This window comes from Lissotriton vulgaris, chromosome 1_2, assembly GCF_964263255.1.
Source record: "Lissotriton vulgaris chromosome 1_2, aLisVul1.2, whole genome shotgun sequence".
Classification (NCBI taxonomy): domain Eukaryota; kingdom Metazoa; phylum Chordata; class Amphibia; order Caudata; family Salamandridae; genus Lissotriton; species Lissotriton vulgaris.
This window is the reverse complement of record NC_141686.1, coordinates 175,350,969-175,372,867: the sequence shown is the minus strand read 5'-3', so window position 1 is coordinate 175,372,867 and position 21,899 is coordinate 175,350,969. Positions and strand designations below refer to the sequence as shown.

At 49.2% G+C, this 21,899-nt stretch overlaps 1 protein-coding gene across 1 annotated transcript in view; it reads right to left on the bottom strand.

Moving 5' to 3' along the window:
- Nucleotides 1–21,899, bottom strand: part of OSBP (oxysterol binding protein) — a 442,669-nt gene that overhangs the window by 154,536 nt on the left and 266,234 nt on the right. The window contains exon 7 of the mRNA XM_086953078.1: nt 13,562–13,693. Coding sequence (XP_086809204.1) covers nt 13,562–13,693 — 132 coding nt within the window. The remainder of the gene's footprint in view (nt 1–13,561; nt 13,694–21,899) is intronic.

Here is a 21,899-nt window from a genome sequence, read left to right as displayed (position 1 = left end):
CTCCAACCCCAGCTCCAACACCAACGACATCCCGCCGTCGCAAGCCCTGTGCGACGCCCTCGCCACCTTCTTCCACTACAAGATAGCAGACATCCACGACAGCTTCAACACCCAGACAGCCCCAACAGACAGCAACACAACAGACCCTCCGTACACCATCAACCACGACCCCCTGCTAGCCTGGGCCAGCGTGAGCATCGATGATACCATCAAGACCATGCGCACAATCCACTCCGGCTCTCCGTCAAACCCATTCCCGCACCACATCTTCAACAGTACAAGCAGCTCCATCGCACCCCACCTGTGCAACGTCATCAATCTCTCCATGGAGACCGCGACCCGGAGATCTGGAAACACGCCGTGATCAACGCCCTACTCAAAAAACCTAAGGCAGACCCAAGAGACCTCAAGAACTTCCGGCCCTTCTCTCTGCTCCCTTTCCCGGCCAAGGTCATCGAGAAAACCGTCAACAGACAGCTATCCCGATACCTCAAAGAAAACAGAATCCTGGAACCTTCCCAGTCAGGGTTCCGCAGCAACCACAGCACCGAGACTGCCCTCATCGCAGCCACCGACATCAGGACCCTGCTGGACAACAGCGAGACCGCAGCACTCATCCTACTAGACCTCTCCGCCGCCTTCCACACCATCTGCCACCGCACACTACGCGCAGGCCTTCACGCCGCAGGGATCCGAGACAAGGCTCTGGCCTGGACCACCTCCTTCCTCTCCGGCAGAACCCAGAGTGTCCGCCTCCCCCCATTCTATTCCAAAGCCTCTGAGATCATCTGCGGCGTACCCCAGGGATCCTCCCTCAGCCCACACTGTTCAACATTTACATGACCCGCTCGCACGACCTCAACATAATCTCCTACGCCGAAAACACTTACCTGATCCTCTCCCTCACCAAGGACACCATCACCGCCAAAGCCAATCTCCACAAAGGAATGAAGGCCGTCGCCGACTGGATGAAGACCAGCCGTCAGAAGCTGAACTCGGACAAGACGGAGGTCCTCATCCTCGGCTCCAACCCTTCAGCCTGGGACGACTCCGGGTGGCAGACGGCACTGGGGGCAGCCACGACACCCACCGACCACGCACGCAACCTGGGAATCATCCTCGACTCAACGCTCTCAATGAACAAGCAAGTCAACGCCGTCTCCTCCTCCTGCTTCAACACCCTCCCCATGCTCCGCAAAATCTACAGATGGATCCCGACAGATACAAGAAAGACCGTCACCCAGGCTCTCGTCAGCGGCAGACTCGACTACGGAAACGCCCTCTACGTGGGAGCCCCGACCAAGCTCATCAAGCGACTACAACGAATCCAAAACGCCTCAGCACGACTGATCCTCAACGTACCACGCCACGGCCACATCACCCCCCACCTGAGAAACCTGCACTGGCTCCCCGTCAACAAGAGGATATCCTTCAAGCTCCTCCCCCACGCACACAAGACACTCCACAAGACCGTCCCAGCCTACCTCAACAGCTCAACAGACGACTCTCCTTCTACATCGCCAACCGCCAACTACGCTCCGCCGACCTCTCACTAGCCACCGTACCGCGCATCCGAAGAACAACCACCAGTGGGAGATCCTTCTCCCACCTTGCCGCCAAGACATGGAATACCCTGCCACTGAGCTTACGACAGACCCAAGACCTGCTGACCTTCAGCAGGATACTCAACCCCTGGCTGTTCGATCAGTAGCTCCCCCCCCCCCCCCCCTCTCTTAGCCTCCCCCCAGCGCCTTGAAACCCTCATGGGTATGTAGTGTGCTTTACAAATGATTGATTGACAAATCTTTAAACTTTATCCTTGCTTTAAATTATTTCATCACCAAGCTCGATTACTAAGAAGCAGTGAGGCTGCTATCTGGCAGCAGAAAACTTTTCCCCACACTTGCACTGCTTTTGAAATTAAAATAAACTGTTAGCAGACACACTGCTTCCGGAATAAAGTTACTAGGCCTACGGTAGACATAAGGTCTCCATGCGTATAGCATTTTTTGTTTGTAAAATTTCTAGAGACTTTATTTTCATTATGTAATGCAATAGAGCTGGGGCAGAATCAGTGAGATGTATCAGACGTGTCTGACTGCACACCACCTTTATTGCCTATTCAGTCCAACAAAGACATCTGAATTATTCTGACCCTGCTCATTCATATTTTCAGAGGTTATCCCGAAATATTACACCCATCTCTAATATTTGGAGACTTGCAAGACATGTGACTGAATCTTAATATGCACTACCAGCCTTTCAGAGGTAAATCTGTCTTGTAACATAGTACTTTTATCCAACCCTACTGGCATGTAAATGTCAAGGTATTTGTAGAGCGCACTGTCACCAAGCGGTTTCCTGGCGCTATTACTCATACCGCTGTGGAACCCCTCCTGGCTTTCCCTGTGAAGTGTCCACTCCTGGGCACCCCCAGGGTGAAGCCAGGCATCCACAGCGCTGTTGGGGCCGGTGTGGAGGTTAAGCAAGCTATTGCCCAGAGTTGCAGCGTGGGACCCATGATTAGAATAGGCACCGAGGCGAGAAATCAGGTCCGAGGAATTATGAGCCCAAGACCCGCCGAGGCGGGAATTGAACCCTGGTCCCGGACCAGAACTCTGCATCAGGGTCTGCCGCTCTAACCATTGAGCCACACTCCTCCACAATGGTACAGATGTTCCTGGCATGTGGCTAACCATTCTTCTGTCTTGTATGTCTTTCAAAAGTAATAAGAACATCCAATTGTCTGAACTCCTCATCTTTTTTTTCAGAAATTATTCCAAAAATAGACTTTAATGCTCCCAAGTTCCCCCATGTAATGTGTCTCCTCGTACTATCAAAGTGTGGACTCCAAAGTCCTCTTAGCAATTATGCAACTGGCTGCTCCACAGTCTTACAAAACTTTCAGATGCATGTTAGAAAGATGGGCATTATATATAGTATAGCATTAGCAAAACAAGTAACAGAGGTTGTGTTAGAAAAGTCAACCTTAGGCTTGTATTCCCCTAAACTTTTTGCCTTCACCCCACCTATTTTTTTTACTTTAGTTTTGTTGGCTCTAGGACTGCATACTTTGTCACTGCTAGCTAGTGTCAAACCTTACTTCCAACAACATGGTAAAATTGGCTTACACCTGCTTGGCATATTTAATTTAATTATTAGTCCTTACTAACATGCTAAGTGGCTGACCATATACCCAGGGCTGGTAAATGAACTGCTACTAGTGGACCTGCAGCAACAATTGTGCCCCCGACTTAAGCAGCCCCTTAAAACATGTCCCAGATAGGTCCACCCAGAGACAGGGCAAGGCTGGGGCCTTATCCACAGGTTTTAAACAATGGCTGATTGAAGTGGGGCTGTTGGATATATGGCAACACACTTGAGTACCCAAGACTTAAGTTTTTCCTCGGCAGCACACCAAACATACACTTGTCTTGACTATTTCCTTATCTCACTGTGCACATCACACGTGCTACCTCCACAGTAGACAGAGGTGGCTGCCTTATCTTATCACTCACCTATTATTCTGCGGTTCACAATGCTTGCCACTTCTCCGTCCCCTCGCAATTGGCGTCTCAACGCCTAAGTTATCACTTATAACAGTACACTAGCAGAGATTAAATACACGTTAAACGCCTTTCTAGCCACAAATGAAACACCTGCAGCAATACTTAATAAACGGATGCAGCCTTAGGCTACAGTTAAAAAGCTTGAGACTCATAAACGAACAGGTTCACGGGTATCCCGGCATCAACTTACTATGGCTGTATACAGTTTAAAGCCATTGACATGGATAGGGCAGAATATGCTGTGTTACGTGTCAAGCAAAAGTACTATGCGGGAGGGAACAAAGCAAGACATCTTTTAGCCCATCATCTCCGCTCTCAGGCTATCCAACAGATGTTAGATGAGTTGGTGAGGACTGATGGTACCCTAACCCCATCAGGAAGGGCCTATCGCTCGGGAGTTCGAATATTTCTATACTAACTTGTATTCCGCAGAGAGTCTTGAAGCTGACTGCATTGAGACATACCTGGAGTCAATAGCCCTGGCATGATCCCCCTCAAAGATGTCAGCAATGGCAATACAGGGCCTCTAGACTGGTAAAACGCCAGGTCATGATGGGTTCAGTGGAGATTTTTATAAAGTCTTTGGGAACCTGTTAGCCAGGCTTTATAATGCTTTCAGTTCTTTGGGTTGCTTAACACCCACAATGCAACTGGCCACAATCACGGTCATCCCCCATTTGGGGAGAGATCCAAAGTGCTGCTCCTCGTACTGCCCTATTTCCTTGTGAATGTAGACGCCAAGATCTTTATGGGCATCTTGGCCAATAGATTAGCCCCCTATATGCAGGGCTTGGTGGACCCGGATCAGACGGGATTTATACCCGAGAGGAGCTGCAGAGATAACACCAAATGACTCTGTCACCTCCTAGATAAGACAACGATCCCACACCCCGGCCCTTCTCATACTATAGACACAGAGAAGGTGTTCGATCGAGTCCACTGGCCATACCTTCAAGCAGTATTGGTGTGTTTTGGTCTTGGCCCACGAAATAGCCGGTGGATCTAGAGCAGCTATGCCTTCCCCAGGTCAATGGTGAGGGTTACCGGAGTCCTGTCCCGAGCCTTTACTAACGTGAGAGGTATCCGTCAGTGAAGCCATGTGGAGCATTTTATTGAATGGCCCCTTGGTAACCCGCAGATCTCCATTGTTGCCTTGGGGGACAGGTCCCACAAAATAGTGTTTTATGACATTCTGGTCACTTTAACGAACCCGTACCGGTCTATGACTGCAGTCATGGGGGACCTTGAGATTTTTGGAGGAGCCTCTGGGTTTAAAACTAACCTTCAAAAATCATCGCTATTAAATCTCAAAATCCCTGAAGGGCCAGGGCCTCTCTGGAAGCAGGATTTCCATTCACCTGGGCCACGCAGGTGTTCAAATACTTAGGGCTGCCAATACACCCCACTCCCGGCGCAACGGTGGAAAGTAACTACGCTGTATGGGTGAGGACTGGAAGGGATATGGACAGTTGTGGTTAGGCCGCTTGGCACCGTATAAATAAGCTCTCACCGAAGGCGCTGTATTTCATCAGACACTGCCGCTCCAGTCCCCTCCATAGACAATGGATGAACAACAGAATCATATTTGGGATGAGAGAAAGGCGAGGATGGCAAAGGCACAGGCATCTTTGATTCAGGAGGTCTGGGAGTCCCCCACTTAGTGTGTTATCACCAAGCAGCACATCTGTGGTACATGGTGGAGAGGTCCCAGAACTGTTTTTAAAAACTTTGGTACTTTATTGATCAAGCAGTGGCGTGCATGCATATTTGGAAGGTACCGTGGCTATCAAAGGTACATCGACCACCAGGGGTATATATTTCCCCCCATACTCCACGGCACTAAAGGGGTGTGGAACAAGGTACAAACGCAGAAGTCCACTCCCATTTTCCCCTAGACACCATTGCTGGGGAATCCAGACTTCCACCCTACACTGCAGGCTGCCTTATCCAACGGGTGGCACCCTGCCAACTATAAAAGGGCGGGAGATCTTTTTTGGCGTTGATGGTTCAATGGATTTTGCTCAGCTACAACAGGGTTATGGCCTCTCATCCAAAGCTCATTGGCAATACATAACTCTATGAAACTGGGTAATCCTAAATATTGATTCGCCCACACACCAGTAGACCCCTCACACCATTCGTAAAGTGGCTCATTGCATGATTCTCCAACAAAAGTTTACTGTCTGAAATTTACACTTTCCTCGTCATACTACAGGAGTTACCTAAAACGTTGGCACAGCACAGATGGGAAGAGGAGCGCAAACGCACTTTTACAAATGGGAGAATGGTGGGACATATTGCATCGGGTTTGCGCCTCAGCGCGCAGCACATCTAGTAAGGAAATGTTCCTTAACATTTCACATTATAGGTATTACACTCTGGAAAAATTGCAGGCTGGAAAGTAGGTGAGGACAGCACATGCTGGTGGCAATGCGGACAGACAGGCACACTAACTCATATGGCAGGGTCCTAAAATCATATCCTTCGGGCAGGAAGTGCTGGATGCTGTAGACGTGATATACGAGACAGTAATTCCCCATTTCCCCAACTACATCGTCTGGGGCTCCTGAACCCTTTAACATATCCCTTAAGGTCCACTAAAGGGCAACCTATCACCTTAGTGCTGGGAGCTGCAAAACAGCTTCTACCGGTATAATGGGGCTCAGATACGATCCCGACCTTCAGGACCTTGCTCCACAAATTGTGGGATCTATTGGGGCTGGAAAAGCTGTCGGCAGTATCGACACAAACGCTACCATCCTTCGAGAAGATGTGGACGCCTTGTATCCACTATCTCTCGGACGAATTGTGAGCACTGATGTGCCCCACATACCTTTGAGTCCTGCGCTTGACCCACACTGACCAAGATCCTGCTTAGCTAGAGGGCTGATGACTATACAGGATCCAGCTCTAATTTCCCTCCATCCCCTCACAACATACTTTTGAATTCCTACTCTTCACACTTTTTTTCTCCCCTTCCTCCTTCTTCTGTTACCCTCTATTTCCTTTCCTATCCCAGTTATTTAGTGATGCCTCACGGGCCAACGGATTCCCCTCTCTGCCTAACATAGGATTATTTAATTGTCTTCATTACCCTAGTAAAGGATGTAGGGACAAGCCTAGATATGAACTCAAAATCATCACATTTACAAATGAAACCATGCCCAGCATAACCATTTTCCACAAAATTAACAGCAATACCAAAAGCATGGTAAACACACCACTCTCGTAGGAAACTTCAACTGCCCTTAAAGCACACCATCATTATACGTCTCAGAAAGGAAAAATTGAAAACAAGTGGATCATTTCCAACCTTAACTACTCCTGAAAAAACATAGGAAAAAGGGTGCTGGAGCATGTGAAGCACAACAATCTTCTACAAATCAAACAGACTTTAGGTTTAAGGCAGGAATTAAAGCAAAGAGGGCAATATAATGGAGAAGCTGGTCAGAAAATGTTGTACTACAAGAAATGCTAAAACAGCATATGAACATCCAGAATACATTAAATTCCACTCTCCACAACTGTAGCCACTACAGATGTACTGGGCCTGTGGAATCCTCTACATGTATGCTACTAGTGGAGAATGCAAGAAAGTGTCTCTGTATATACTGCACCAAAGTAAGGTACAGTGTGTACGGAGTCCAACAGTTTCACGAGGTTTGGCAGAGGTTAAAGTTAGATATAACCTTACTCTCTAAAGTGGTAGCTTGGTCGAGCAATAAGGCAGTATCAGAGGACAGTGTAAAGCATTTGTTGTACACACTGAGTCAGCAAATGGTCTCACACACTCAAGAACTGAACTCTAGGCCAATTGTTTTGTATATAAAAACATATAATTGCTTTATTTTAGTACCACAGGTTTTTATAAAAATACTTTCTCAGAATGAGGTGCTACAGTTGAATAATTTCAATGAACAATAGACTTTTAAATGCAATAGATACAAAGGTTGCAATCTGCAACACAAACTTCAACACAAAATTAACATTGAGCTCAATGGGAATTTTAAGTAAATGCAATATCAGTTACTTTGCGTATGTTTTTCTTACTCAAGGCTGGATCCTGGATTCAGCCGTGGTGCATCACCTGTAAACAGTTGAATGAAATCGTTTTTGTAAAACCGGCGATTTGTAAGGAATATTTAAAAGTTGCATAAATCGACACTTAGAAGAATTTCTAGCAAAAACCAGGCAATGTTATCATATGAAGGAAAATCGAGTTATCTGAAAATCACAGTTGATATTACTTTTTCAGGTCAGTGCTGGGTACCTGAATCCAGCACTGGGATCTCTCCTGGTAACAGGTGAGTAATTTCGTGTTTGTTGTTTGGATAATTTTTAGTGAATATTTCAAAGTTTTAAAACTCAACACTTGGAAGAATTTCCAAATGAAAACCAGTCAATGTTACCCTATGGAGAAAATTTAAGTTATCGGCTTTCAGGCAAGTACTCGACTGGCAGAGTTAAGGTTCTGGGGCAAGACTCCGGGATCTCCCAGGTTTAGGTTGGTATCGTAGTTACACCCTCAGCAGCACTGGGGCAGCCGGGTGCAAAGTGAGTAGGCCAAATTTAAGCCTACGGCGGGCAGGGGGCCTTTGGTTGGTGGCTGTTAGCAGGCAGGCCACTCGGCTGCGGGAGCAGGGCTCCTGGTCACTTGCTCAAGGCAAGTGGGGAAGTCGAAAAAAAGCGATGTTGCACTCCAAGCGACACTGGGGCGGCTGGGTACAGGGTGCTTTTGGGCCGTCGGGCGCCCAATGGATTTCGATGGGAAAGCTGCAAGACGAACAAAGGCTGCAGGCTCGGGGAAGGGGTTTCATCAGGTGCGACCACCACTTTTGAGAGGTAAGTTGGGAAGCTGTAGGTTAGGTAGGCACCCAAGAGCTGGGCACAGGGGGCCGCAGGGCAACGGGTGCAGGGGTGTCTTTTGTCGTAGGGAATCTTACCCTCTACTGGTCGCGGTTGGGGAAGTCCCTGGAGTTAAGGCTGCAGGCATCGTCAGTAGCGTTGGGGGAGGTCCTTGGGTGCTGGATTCTTGGTCACAGTTGCCGGGGACGTCCTTGTGGTCTTTGTCCACTCGGGCACAGGCCGGGCTTCGTGGGTGCAGAGTGTGCTGGATTCGCGGTTCCTTGCTGGCACCAGGGGCTGTAGATGTTTGAGCAGAACCATTGCTTGTGGGAGTCCCAGTCTTTAGATGAGCAAGGCAGTCAGGGCCTCTAAGGTTTTCGAGGTTGCTGACCACTGGAGACGTCGGGATTTAGCAGGAGCAGGTTCGAGGGTCAACAGGCCGGTAGGGCTGGGGCCAAGTCAGTTGGTGTGGTCCTCTTGTTAGCAGCTGCACGGCAGGTCTCCTTTCTTCTTGTTCTTCTTTGTAGTTTCAGAATCTAGATCTGAGTAAGAAAGGTTCAGGGTGCCCCTAAATACTAAATGTAGGGGCGTTACAGGTAGGGAACGGTCAGGGACCAATGGGTCCCTTTCCTGGGGTGAGTACATCCCCTATACATCAATAGAGGATGTACAGTTCAGGGCCAGCGTTTTAAGGGCAATTTTTACTGTGCCGGATGTGGGTGGTCATTGAACAAAGTTTCGTCGGAGAGGGCCCCCGAGGAGCCAGGGCACTATGGTGATCCGATGCATGGGCTGGGACCTTCGGTACGTACTTTCAGCTGTGCCCTTTTGAACACTTGGTCTGTGAGCAAACATGCTCAGGATTTGTTTAATTTATTATCAGAATCCAAACCGGATTGCCTCTTCCGGACGGAAACTTGGCTCGGCTAGGCGTCTGGTCCGGATATCGCCAACGCCCTGCCTCCTAACTATTTCATGTTGAGGAAAGATCGGGGCTTGGGCAAAGGCGGTGGAGTGGCACTGGTGATAGACAGACGCTTTGAATGTTCCATGGTACCAACCGAAGACATTCATGGGGCAGAAGCGTTGGGATTCTGCCTGACATTTTCTCCCGCCCAATCCTGCGCGGGACTGCTGGTCTACAGGCCCCCGGGTCCTGTCACGAGGGGCTCTACTCAGTGATTTCGGCAATGAGTGTGCAGTTTAAACACTGCGTACTCTTAGGCGATTTTAACATCCACTTTGATGTAGCGGATGCTGCTGATACCATCAAGCTTTTAGACACAGATAAACCTTTCGGCCTGTCGCCTTATTTGGCGTGCCCCACCCACGACAAGAGGCATACGTTGGACCAAATCTTTTCCACTACTCCTATTGCAGTTGCTCCCCCCCCCCCCCCCCCCCCCCCTCAACCAGTGCTGTGGTCTGGCCATATGCTGATGACCTTTGATATTCAGTACAAAACCAGCTCTACCATCAGAGACAATGGGTGTCAGCCCCAGATACCCCGCGCCTTCCATCGAGTGTCACCGGATATGATTAAACAATATCTGTCGATACACCCTTGCTCTTCGTCAGGCGACATAGAGGAGGATCTTGCTCTCTTCCAAACGTGGCTTACGCGTTGCTTGTGGGAATTAGCACCGCCTGAGCGAGCTCTTAAGATCTCTACTCGTGCTTCGGCACCATGGTTTATGCCAGCGCTCAATACCAGTCGTAGGCTTTGTAAGAAGGCCGAAAGAGCACGCCGATCAAACTATCTGGAACCACTGAAGGAGGCCTACAGGCGTTGCATTAAGGCCTATCACAAGGAAATCTACTTGGAAAAGAAAGTTTACTTTGCCAGGAGGATTGAGGTGGCCACCAACACCAGCAAAGAAATCTTCGTGATTGTAAAGGAATTTACATTGCGGCCTCCATTACTCCTAAGTGCTCATTTTCGTAACCTTGGGTTACCCAACTGGCATGTTTTTTTGCTAATAAGCTCAAAAGCATTCAGGCAACTTTTCCACCTGCAGTGATAGTGGGAGTGTCTAATCCAGGTCCCCTCTCCTCTGTGTCTGCCGCGGGACAGCCTAGTCTGTCGAATTTTCCTCCCATTGAGCCGCAAGCTTCTTTAGAATTTTTATCTAAAATGAGATCTGGCTCCCCGCTGGACCCCTGTCCCGCTAAGTTTCTAGCTAAAATGGCATATGTCATCAACCCTATGATCAACCCGATTCTAAATCGCTCCTTGGAGACACGGGTAGTGCCTCCAGTATGGAAACCGGCGTTGGTTCTCCCTCCTTTAAAAAAGCCGTCTCTGGACACTAGCATCAACGCAAATTATCGGCCTATCTCTCTGCTCCCGGTCCTGGCTAAGGTTGCGGAAAAGCATGTGCAGGCAGTTCTCTCTGACTTTGTAGAGTCACATGGTGTCCTGCATCATACTCAGTCCGGCTTCCGGGCGAATAGGAGTACTGAATCTGCACTGTTGGAGGTGTCGGGGGCTATCAAGGAGGTCCTGGACATTTGAGGGAAAGCAATGCTGGTGCTGTTAGATCTTCTGGCGGCGTTTGACACCGTTCCCCATGACCGACTCCTGGCAAGACTCTTGGAGATTGGTGTCTGGGGAACGGTGTTCAGATGGTTTGAGTCTTTTCTTTCCAACCGACAACAGGCAGTCTGGGCCCCTCCGTACTCGGCTGCAGTGCCGGCTCTGGAGGTGGGAGTCCCCCAAGGGTCGATTTTAAGCCCCACTCTCTTCAACATTCATATGTCCCCTTTGGGGACACTAGTCAAGTCATTTGGCGCCCAGTTAGTCTCTTACGCTGATGACACCCAGCTTCTCTTCACCTGCGGAAAAAACATGGACTTTGATGGGGATCGCATTAAGAGCTGTCTGGGTGCGGTTTTTGCCCGGTTTCAACTTAACCAGCTAAAGTGCAACTCAGACAAATCTGAGGTTCTTTTCTTTGGTTGTCGTCGGGACCCGGGTTGGAAGTCCTGGTGGCCGGCGGGTATGTTTCCACCTTCCGCCGACACCATGGCGGCTAAGAATCTTGGAGTTAAGATGGAAAACTGTCTTACTCTTAAACCACAGATTCTGGGCCTGGTTGGACAGTGCTTTGGGATACTAAAAACGCTAAGGAAATTCCTCCCTTTTCTTTCCATTGACCACAGGAAAACCACGGTACAAGCCTTGGTGGGATCAAGGCTTGACTATGCTAACGTGCTCTACCTTGGTCTTCCTGAGTACCTTCTATCGCGTTTGCAGGTGGTGCAGAACTCGGTGGCACGGGCAATTTTAGGCCTCAGCCGTAGTTCCCATGCTGCGGGTTTGCTGAAGTCTCTCCACTGGTTGCCAATTCGGAAACGCATTGAGTTTAAGGCTCTCACCACCGCGTTTAAGGCACTCTACGGCACCGGTGCACTTTACCTAAGGAAGAGAATTGGTTTTCACCATCCGTCTAGAGCCTTACGCTCGCCGTCATTGTCACAGACCATGGTCCCAGCAATTAGGCGTGCTCGGACCGGAGGCTGATCTTCTAAATATCTGGTGCCCCGGGCCTGGAATGCCCTGCCACTGTCATTAAGAAAGAGTGAGAGCTTACTGTCCTTTAGAAAAGAGCTCAAAACGTGGCTGTTCCGCCAATAATCTCCCCCCTCCGTCGGGGTTATGCTGTGCTGGTTCTGATAGCGCCGGGACACTCTGCTTGAGTAGCTGAGCGCTTAACAAAACACCAGTTAACATAACATAACATAAAATAACATTCTGCCACTCTCCAGTGGGAGAGGGGCAGGACCCTAGTCCTGATTGGGTAGGACCTCCCATTCTCAAGATGGCGAGAGCCCGGAGTTGAGCTTCACCTCTCCTCCCCCACCTGAGGTGTGGGGTTGGCAGAGGCTGGCACACCCCCTATCCTCCCTTGGGTTTTCCCGCCAGTCTTCCCGCCCGAGGGGGGGCCAGAACCGGTGGGGACCAGTTGCTGAGTACAGCAAGTGGTCTGGAGAGGCTCACAAAGGTGGCATGCCTTTGAAGCTTCCCCGGCCCATCCTGGCTGAGGAGGCCTAGCACCTCTCCTGAGGATGTGCATTGTTGCAGGCCCATAAGAGCAGATGGCTCTCTACCCAGGGGTCCAGCAATAGGTCTGCTGGGTGGCAGCCTAAGCAGCCTCTCATTTAGGACACGGGTCGTGGGTTAGTTTCAGGGGCAACTCTAAGTTGCCCTCTGTTGTGCATGTGACATTAAATTCCACTCTGGCATCAGTGTGGGTTTAATGTGTTGAGAAGTTTGATACGAAACTTCTCAGTCTTCAGTGTAGCCATCATGGTGCTGTGGAGTTCGTAATGACAACCTCCCAGCACCACATACTCTTAATGGCAGCACTGCACTTACAGTGCCCAGGAATGGATCTGGGTACTGTAGGAGTACAGAGCTCATGTACCTGTACCCACACCACTGGCATAGGACACCCAGCTAGAGGGGTGACAGGGATGCCAGGGCAGTGTGTTTGTGGGCATGGCACGCATGGATGTGTGCCATGTCGACTCTTTGTTTTGTTCTGCACCAAGACACTCGGCCTGCAAAGGCAGTGTGTGTGTCAGGGTACAGGGTCTCTAAGGGTGACACAATGAGTGCTGCAGCCCTTAGGGGCCTTCTCTGGTCACAGTGCCCAGGGTACTTAGGGTACAATCTACCAGAGACTGATATGTGGCTAGGGATGCCAATTGGGTTTAGGCTTCAATGTCGTTTTGGGGAAGGAACACAGGCCCTGGGTACCCGATTGGCAGGAGCCCAGGGCACACAGTCAAAGCACATCAGCAATTCAGCAAAAAGTGGGGGCATACCATGCAAGAAAGATGGCACTTTCTCACAGAGAACCAAACTAGTCTTCAGTCTCATCGCTGGTCTTCCCCATCTATTTGTGACTGCAGGCATATATAATACATCAGAACAAAGTGCACCTCCAAAGGTGTGATCATCCACACTGAGGTATAACTAGAGAGTGATCAAACTATATAAACACAAACATAGGTCTAGACCATATGTACCATGGTTGATGGAAATCTTCATCTGTCTATATGGAACCAAAATAATTATTCTAGATATGGAGGCATTGTGTTTCTATATGCTACAGATTATGTGCCACAGAAATATGACTCACCGGCATAGGGATCTTGGATAGCTCCTTTCCAATGCAGTTCTTCATTATGCTCCATAGGTTCAAACTGTAATTGGGCTTTTGAGGGATCCGAGTCCGCTTCTCTTTCTTCATATCATCTTGCAGGGGTTTGTACTGTGGTAAAAGAGCGGATGAATAATATACTTTATACATTTTTACACTGATGCACATACTAGACTACTCACATTCAAACAACAATATGCAAGCCTATGGCTGCTACCGCAAATCACCTTTAGTTTCCTCACGTTATGCAGCTCTTAATAGTTCACTTCTACTCCAAGCAACATTTTACATATCGCTTTCTACTAGTTTTTATTTTATAGATGTAAAAATGAAATCTGCTATTAACAAGTTACTGACAAATCAGACCAACTTTAAACAAACCTTTAGACTGTGATCCAGAACAAGGAGTGCTGCAGTAGGCCTGCCTGCCTAATTTCTCTTAACACCCTATTGGGAGCGGTAGTCAGCTCTCAATTCAGCATTTTTTTGAAAACCGAAAGCAATGAAAATAATTTCTTGCAATATGTACGGTGCTCAAAGGCTGTTCCAATATCAAGAGCAAGACTATTTTAAAGCGGACAAGATTTGCACCCTTACATTCTGCACTGTTGAAAATGAAATAGTCAAGCACTCTCACAATGGAAGGAATGGTTGTGTCAGAGGTGAATCTTGCTTGTAGAAAGGATTGTTCATATTATTCACCAGAAAGAGCATTACATAGGTAAATAACTTGTAGCTCTATTGGATCTTTCTTCCCACAGATTCCTCACCTTTACAATAGATACCAAAGCAATACCTGCCAATGCTGGATGGTCTGAGGAGTGGACTCCGATCGGAAAATCTTGTAGAACCAATCAAACAAAATGGGCCTCACATTAGACATGGTTGTTCAGACAATTATGCGTTGTGAAATTGTGTACCGACACCCACATCACAACCTGGAAAATTTCCAGAACCAGCATACCCCTCACCAATGCTGTGGTAAGCAGCAGCCTTGCCTCTTGTGGAATGAGCTAGCAGGCCTTCTGGGGGTTGCTTATAAACCAGTGCATACAGATTTTAATGCAGAGGATGAGGCGCCTTGATAGCATCCTCTTTTACAAAGTCTTCCCTTTCTTTGCTCCAGAAGAACCTACATAGAGCTAATCATCCATTCGACCTCTTGTACAGTCAAAATAGAAGCTCCAACACTAGCCTCTTTTCGTTTTTCGAAGGGTATGGTGGAGCAGACAACACAAGCACAACGAACGACTGGCTGAAGGGAAAAGGTGACAATACCTTGAGCAGAAAGTTTCCCCAAGTACTCGGGACCAATTTTTCTGAAAAAATGTGTGTATGGAGGTCACCCTGGAAGTAACTGCAGGTCACACACAAGACGTGCTCATAAAATGGTGATAAGGAAGGCAAGTTTAAGTGCCAGGAGTCACAGAGAGCAGATGTGCATTAGCTCACATAATAAATGTCAAGATCCGGTTCAAGTCCCACTGTGCTATGATAAGCAACTTTTGGGCAGGGTAGGGGGTTATTGACACAGGTCATGCCCATAAGAAAACAACTTACAAAAGGTGAGCTAAGGAGTGGGTTGATCAGGCAAACATAATACGGCCTGAAGGGTTGACAAATATCCTTTAACCATGCTCACTGCAAGGCTTTGCTGGGCAAACAACAACACAAACAAGACATGAGAAGGTGTGTGCAGCAGGGAATCAAGATTGTGGACCCCAGAGCAGGCCACAAACTTCTCCCAGCATAGATAGACTTAAATATAAATTTTGCATCCAGATGCCCGTTAACCAACAAGTAAAAAAAAGCAACATTTGCTGTTCAATTGCAACTTACATGAAGGCCTAGGTTGAGGAGATTCGGGAGCAGGATCATGCCCTGTTGCTGAAAAAGGCCGTCTTTCCAAAGGAATAGCCAGAACAGAGACTGAATGCTCAGACTCTGAATACCACAATATCCCAGCCCAGTCGAAGGCTATTAAAATTACTTTGGTCCGGTATATCCTGAATTTTCTCACAGCTCGGGATAGAAGAGGTAGTAGGGAAAACGCATACAGCAGTCCTGTATCCCATTTCAGGCTGAATGCATCTCCTAATTACATTCTTGGAGGAAAGTTCAGTTTGCAAAGGTGTTGACACTTTGGAACAGATATAGCCAGGGGAGGGCACTAACTGTCCACAAGTGAACGTCTGCTCAGTTCTGCTCTAGCCTACAAGGACCCCACAAGATAGTTGACTAACAAATATGCTTTGCTGGTCCAGCCATTTCCAAAAGTGCAGGGCCTCCTGGTACAGGTTCCAAGACCCCACTTGATATTGCGTGTTACAGTACCACACAGCTGTCATGTTGTCCATGATGATCTGAATCAACCTCCCCTTCATGAAAGCTTTCAGGGCCAGGAACATCACCCAAGGCTCAAGAAGAATGATAGGGAGCTGGCTCCTCGTCAGAGACCCAAGGTATCTAATCTCTACCTCCTCAACCCAGCAGTTACTTATCTATCACTAACACTGACTTGATGGGGAAGATTGAGTGGCTTGCTTAAGGTCAGACTAGTGGATGTTTGGCAGCATGCAAAAGGGTCTGCTTGTCACCATTTGGGATGAGGTAGGAGGCGTAGAAGTTTCAGAACCATCCTAACCAAGACTAGGGATTGAGTCTGAAATGTCAGGATCATATGTTGAATGTCCATGCTCGCTTCAACAGTAGAAAGGGTTTGAGAGCCACTGTGTTCAGGACAGACACAATGAAGGGAATCCTCTGCACAGAGCTCAGATGGGACGTAGTCTCATTGCTGGAGAATCATACGGAGATGGAATAATGCTGTCCAAGGTGGTCTGCGACTGACTGTGGCAAGCATGCCTTGAGCAGCCAGTCATCAATCAAGGTGAATACATGTATCTTGGAGAACCAAAGACAGGCTGCAATCTCGGTCATGAGAGGACGAGGTAAAGCCACAGTCAAACTATAGTGTTCCAAACCCATCTTGTACAGCAGACAAGGTCTGTGGGACTGCAGGACACCATCTAGTTTTCAGGTATTCAGTAGAAAGGATCAAAGCCAGAGTGAGCATTCTGGCTTTGCCTTTCCTCACAAAGACATTCAATGTCCGAAAGGTCCAATATACGCTTGAGGCCTCTGTCTTTCTTTGACATGAGGAAGTAAGACTTAAAGCAGCCCTTGCCCTTCTCATAATCCCGCACACCATCAATGAAGCCTTTGGCCACCAGGTTTCTTGGATCAAAATTACAGAGTGATCTATCAAAATATCCTCTGGTGTGAAGACAAGGAAGGGAAGAACTGAAAGCTAGGGCGGTAGCCTCTGCAAAAAATTTGCAAAACCAATTAGTCTGACAAGATGGATTTTCAGCTAAAACACAAAAGGAGGGCTATAGGAAATTTAAAGACCAGCAAGGGATTAGCTCCCCAATTATAACATTATATATAGAACATGTCCTTGCACCTGGAAACCCATATTACTCCCACCAATGCATGTGGAAGTGGTACACTCAGGATTTTTTGTCATCTGGCATGGTGATGTAACCTCTATTACTTCTTTCCATCAGTGGCTGAATTCACTCAATCCCTTTCGAGGATCACCGGCGAGTACAGAAAAGAATGACTCACCTTTCTGGATCTTCTTAAATATCCAGCGGCCGGGTCTCTAGAAACTGAACTGTACAAGAAACCCAAGGCATGTAATGCTCTACTGTCTCATAATAGTCATTCAGAGGCAATCTTCCTTTTGGCCAGTTTTTGCAGCTTCGGCGCAACTGCTCTCATGTCCAGAAGTACAAGAACATGCTCGGTCTACTCAACTGACAGAGAGACAGTACCCTTCCCCGCTTATGCGAACACGTGCCAAGAAAGCCAGAAATAAAAAACGGAAAGCACTCCTTGATCTTATGCTTCCGAAGCCACCGAGAAGGGGTTCGGTGTAATCTAAAGGACAAGCTGGTAAACACAAGACCAATGACAACAATTGCTAAAATACAAGACACACTTTGGGGTTTACCGCCAGTAAAAGGACATTTTCCTTGTGGCCCCAAATAACGCACACCACTCACATAGACATTGGGACCAATGCCCCGTCGAAGCCGAGGCAGCCACAATTGGTGACAGTGAAAGACTAGTCTACTTCATTACGTGGCTGTGCGGGCGCTAGTATGTTGGTATGACAACACCCGAAGTAAAAACTCGAAACACTGAACATAAAAGTACGATTAGATGTAGGACACAGGCCACTAAATTGACTAATCTTTTTATACATTAGTAGATTCAGTAGACAAATTACAGTAGACAGTCCTAGAAAAACCGAACATAGTACTTTCAGTCACTATTATTGCTAAACTATCTGTTTATCAGAGAACAGAAATGGAACTATAGATTACATAACTAAAGTGATGGGCTCAATGATGAGATTTGCTGGTCTTCGATTCCATGAAATTGACCTCTGTACATTTAGGGTGACTTTCCACTAAGAACTTATACTGCACAAATCCTCCCTTTCACTAGAGGCAGATATATACATAGGTTCTTCCCGGAGTTACACCTTTTTTTACCTGTTCTACTGCATCAAGGGCCATGACAGGTAGAGTTGGCTATATTGCCTTAATCTAGAATCTTATCATCTATCACCAATTAACCTAATGAACAAGTTACTTACCTTCGGTAACGATATATCTGTAAGAAACAGTAGTTAGTGTTAGATTCCTTACCTTAGGATATCCCCAGGCGTCAGACTGGATCCGGAAATTTTTGAGTAGCAATACCCCTGCACGTCGTTAGGCGTCGTCTCTGGCTCCGCGTCCGTCGTCGGCGTCGTCTGCGCCGGAATGACGTCGTCGGAGTACTTAGATGCCGCCCATGCGCGCTGACGTTAGTTCTTAGACACAGCTTTTCCGCGCCAGATACGCAGAGCCATGCTAGAACCAACACTGGTGCCAAAAAACTAGGGCCCTGAAAGGGGATGACCTTAACCCTAGGTATCAGTTCGCAGAACGGGGAGGATGGGTGGAGCGGTAAGGAATCTAATACTAACTACTGTTTCTTACAGATATATCGTTACCGAAGGTAAGTAACTTGTTCATCTGAAAGAAACAGGTTAGTATTAGATTCCTTACCTTAGAATAGATACCCCAGCAATACCAACCTCGGTAGTGGGTCTGCGAACCAATACTCACACCAGAAAGTCCTGGAGGACGGAACGGCCAAAGAAGCCATCCCTCCGGACTTGGCTGTCTAGGCAGTAGTGCCTTGCAACGGTGTGCAGCGAGGCCCACGTAGCCGCCTGGCAAATGTCATGCAGGGGGACTCCCCGACTCAGGGCAGTAGTAGCCGCCGTGGTCCGAGTGGAATGGGCTCGCAGCCCATCTGGAGGCTCCTTTCTAGCCAAGGAGTAGCACGTCTTGATGCATAGAACGACCCACCGAGAGATGGTCCGCTTATGCACCGCCCGTTCTTTCTTCGCACCCACGTAGCCAACAAAGAGTTAGTCATCCACCCGGAACTGGCGTGTGCGATCCATATAAATTGAAAGCGCACGTTTTGGGTCCAGACGATGGACCCGCTCTTCATCCTTGGAAGGATGCGGAGGCGGGAAGAAGGCGGGCAAAGTGATGGACTGCCCGATGAGGAAAGCAGAGACTACTTTGGGCAGGAAAGATGGTTTTGTACGCAGCACCACTTTGTCCGGATGCACAGACAGGAAAGGGGGTTTGCAAGATAGAGCCTGGAGCTCACTCACTCTCCTGGCAGAAGTGATGGCAACCAGGAAAGCTGTCTTCAAGGTGAGAAGACGGAGAGGACAAGAGTGAAGCGGCTCAAAGTGAGCGCACATATGGAAAGTAAGAACCAGGTTCAAGTCCTACTGAGGCATCACAAAAGTAACAGGTGGAAACATGTGCGAGCTGCCCTTCAGAAAACGAGTTACTATAGGGGACTTGAACAAAGAAGGTTGATCAGGCAGCCTTAGGAAGGCCGAAAGGGCAGAAAGGTAGCCCTTGATACTAGTGCCCAGAGCAGAGCCCTGCTGGGCAAGATAAAGAAGGAAGGGAAGAACTGCAGAAAGAGGGGCAGAAAGGGGATTCACAGCCTTTGCTGTGCACCATACCACAAATTTGTTCCACCGGCAGGCGTAAACCGAATTAGTGGAGGACCGCCAGGCTGCCAGAATAACAGTACAAACTTCAGGAGGCAAGTCAAATGGCCTCAACTGCCGCCGCTCAATCTCCAAGCATGGAGGTGGAGACTGGACAGGTACGGGTGGAGGACCGTCCCCTGCTGCTGCGACAGAAGGTCCTCCTGAAGAGGCAGACTGATCGGGGGACCGACTGACATATTGAGTAGCTCGGGATACCAGAACCTTCGAGCCCAGTCCGGAGCCACAAGGATGACTTGGGCCCGGTCGCGCCTGATCTTCTTCAGCACTCTGGGCAGAAGTGGTATAGGCGGAAAGGCGTATAACAGACCCCAACTCCACTCGCGACGAAATGCGTCGCCGAGCGAGTGCCGCCTTGGAAATTCCAACGCGCAGAACTGATGACATTGCACGTTCTCTTCGGTGGTGAATAGATCTAACCAAGGCTCTCCCCACTGCAGAAAGATGCCTTGCGCCACTTCCGAGTTCAGACGCCATTCGTGTTCCAACGAGCACAGTCGGCTGAGTTCGTCCGCCCTGGCGATCAGAGAACCTGCCAGGTGTTGAACCACCAGGGTCACGCCCTGATGTTCCAGCCACTGCCAGAGCCACAGAGCCTCTTGATAGAGGGCCCAGGACCCCACACCGCCCTGTTTGTTGCAGTACCACATGGCAGTGGTGTTGTCCGTGAACACCTGCACTGCACTCCCTCGGACAGAGGGGAGGAATGCTTTCAGTGCCAGACGAATCGCCCGAGGCTCCAGAAGGTTGATATGGAGCTGGGACTCCGCCGGAGACCAGAGGCCTCTGATCTCTGCCTCTCCCATGTGGCCTCCACAGCCCTGGAGGGACGCGTGCGTCACAACCACGTGCTCCGGTTGGGGAAGGGAGAGGGATCTGCCGTTGACCCAATCGCGGTCCGTGAGCCACCACTGCAGCTGTCTCGCAGCGCCCTCCAAGATCAGGACATGGTCGGACAGGTTGCCCTGATGCTGGGCCCACTGAAACTTTAGGTCCCACTGCAGAGCCCGCATCCGCCACCGGGCGTGATGCACCAGAAGGATGCAGGAAGCCATCAGCCCAGGAGCCGCAGCGTCAACCTGATGGAAAACCCGGGATAAAGGCTGAAAGATCGGAATCAGAGCCTGAATATCCCGGACTCGCTGCTCGGGAGGATAAACCCGAAACTGCGCCGAGTCCAGAACAGCTCCGATGAAGAGGAGCTTTTGGGAGGGGCACAGGTGTGATTTCGGCATGTTGATGGAAAACCCCAACAGGTGCAGGAGATCCGCCATAATCTGGAGGTGGTTGACGACTGTTTGGGGCGAGCCCGCCTTCAACAACCAGTCGTCGAGGTAGGGGAAGACTGAAACCCCTAACCTGCGCAGATGAGCTGCGACCACCGCAATCACTTTCGTGAACACCCGTGGGGCGCTGGTAAGGCCAAAGGGGAGCACGGTGAACTGAAAGTGCTCAAGGCCTACCGTGAACCGCAGGTAACGTCGGTGGGCTGGCAGGACGGGGATGTGAAAGTAGGCGTCCTGCAAGTCCAACGCCACCATCCAGTCTTGCGGGTCTAGGGCAGCCAAGACCTGAGCCAAAGTCAACATCTTGAACTTCTCCTTCCGGAGGAAGCCTTTGACGTTCCGTAGGTCCAAGATAGGGCGTAGGCCCCCTTTGCCCTTCTTGTGTACCAGAAAGTAGTGGGAGTAGCAACCACACCCTACTTCTGGCCCAGGAACGCGCTCGATGGCCCCCTTGGCCAAGAGGGACGTAACTTCCTGCTGCAGAAGTCGCAAGTGGTCCCCTGACACGCGGTGGTACTGCGGTGGCATGGCTGGAGGGGTCGCCTCGAAGTGGAGGGAGTAGCCCCTTCGGACGATTTGCAGCACCCACCTGTCCGATGTGACTGTGCGCCAGTGGAAGAGGTGATGGCGGACCCTGCCCCCCACTGGCATCACATGGGCCTGAAAACTCGGACTAGGAAGGTTTTGAGGCGGATGCTGCGTGAGCGGACTGGCCTCGCCTTTGACCCCGACCGCCTCCCCGGCGGTTTCCACGGCCGCCACCGCGCTGAAGATTCTGTTGCGGCGTGTGGCTTGCAGCAGAGGCTCGACCGAGCTTGACTGCGGTTTGAGGACCTCGGTGAGGAGATTAGTCCTCACGGCCGCTGAA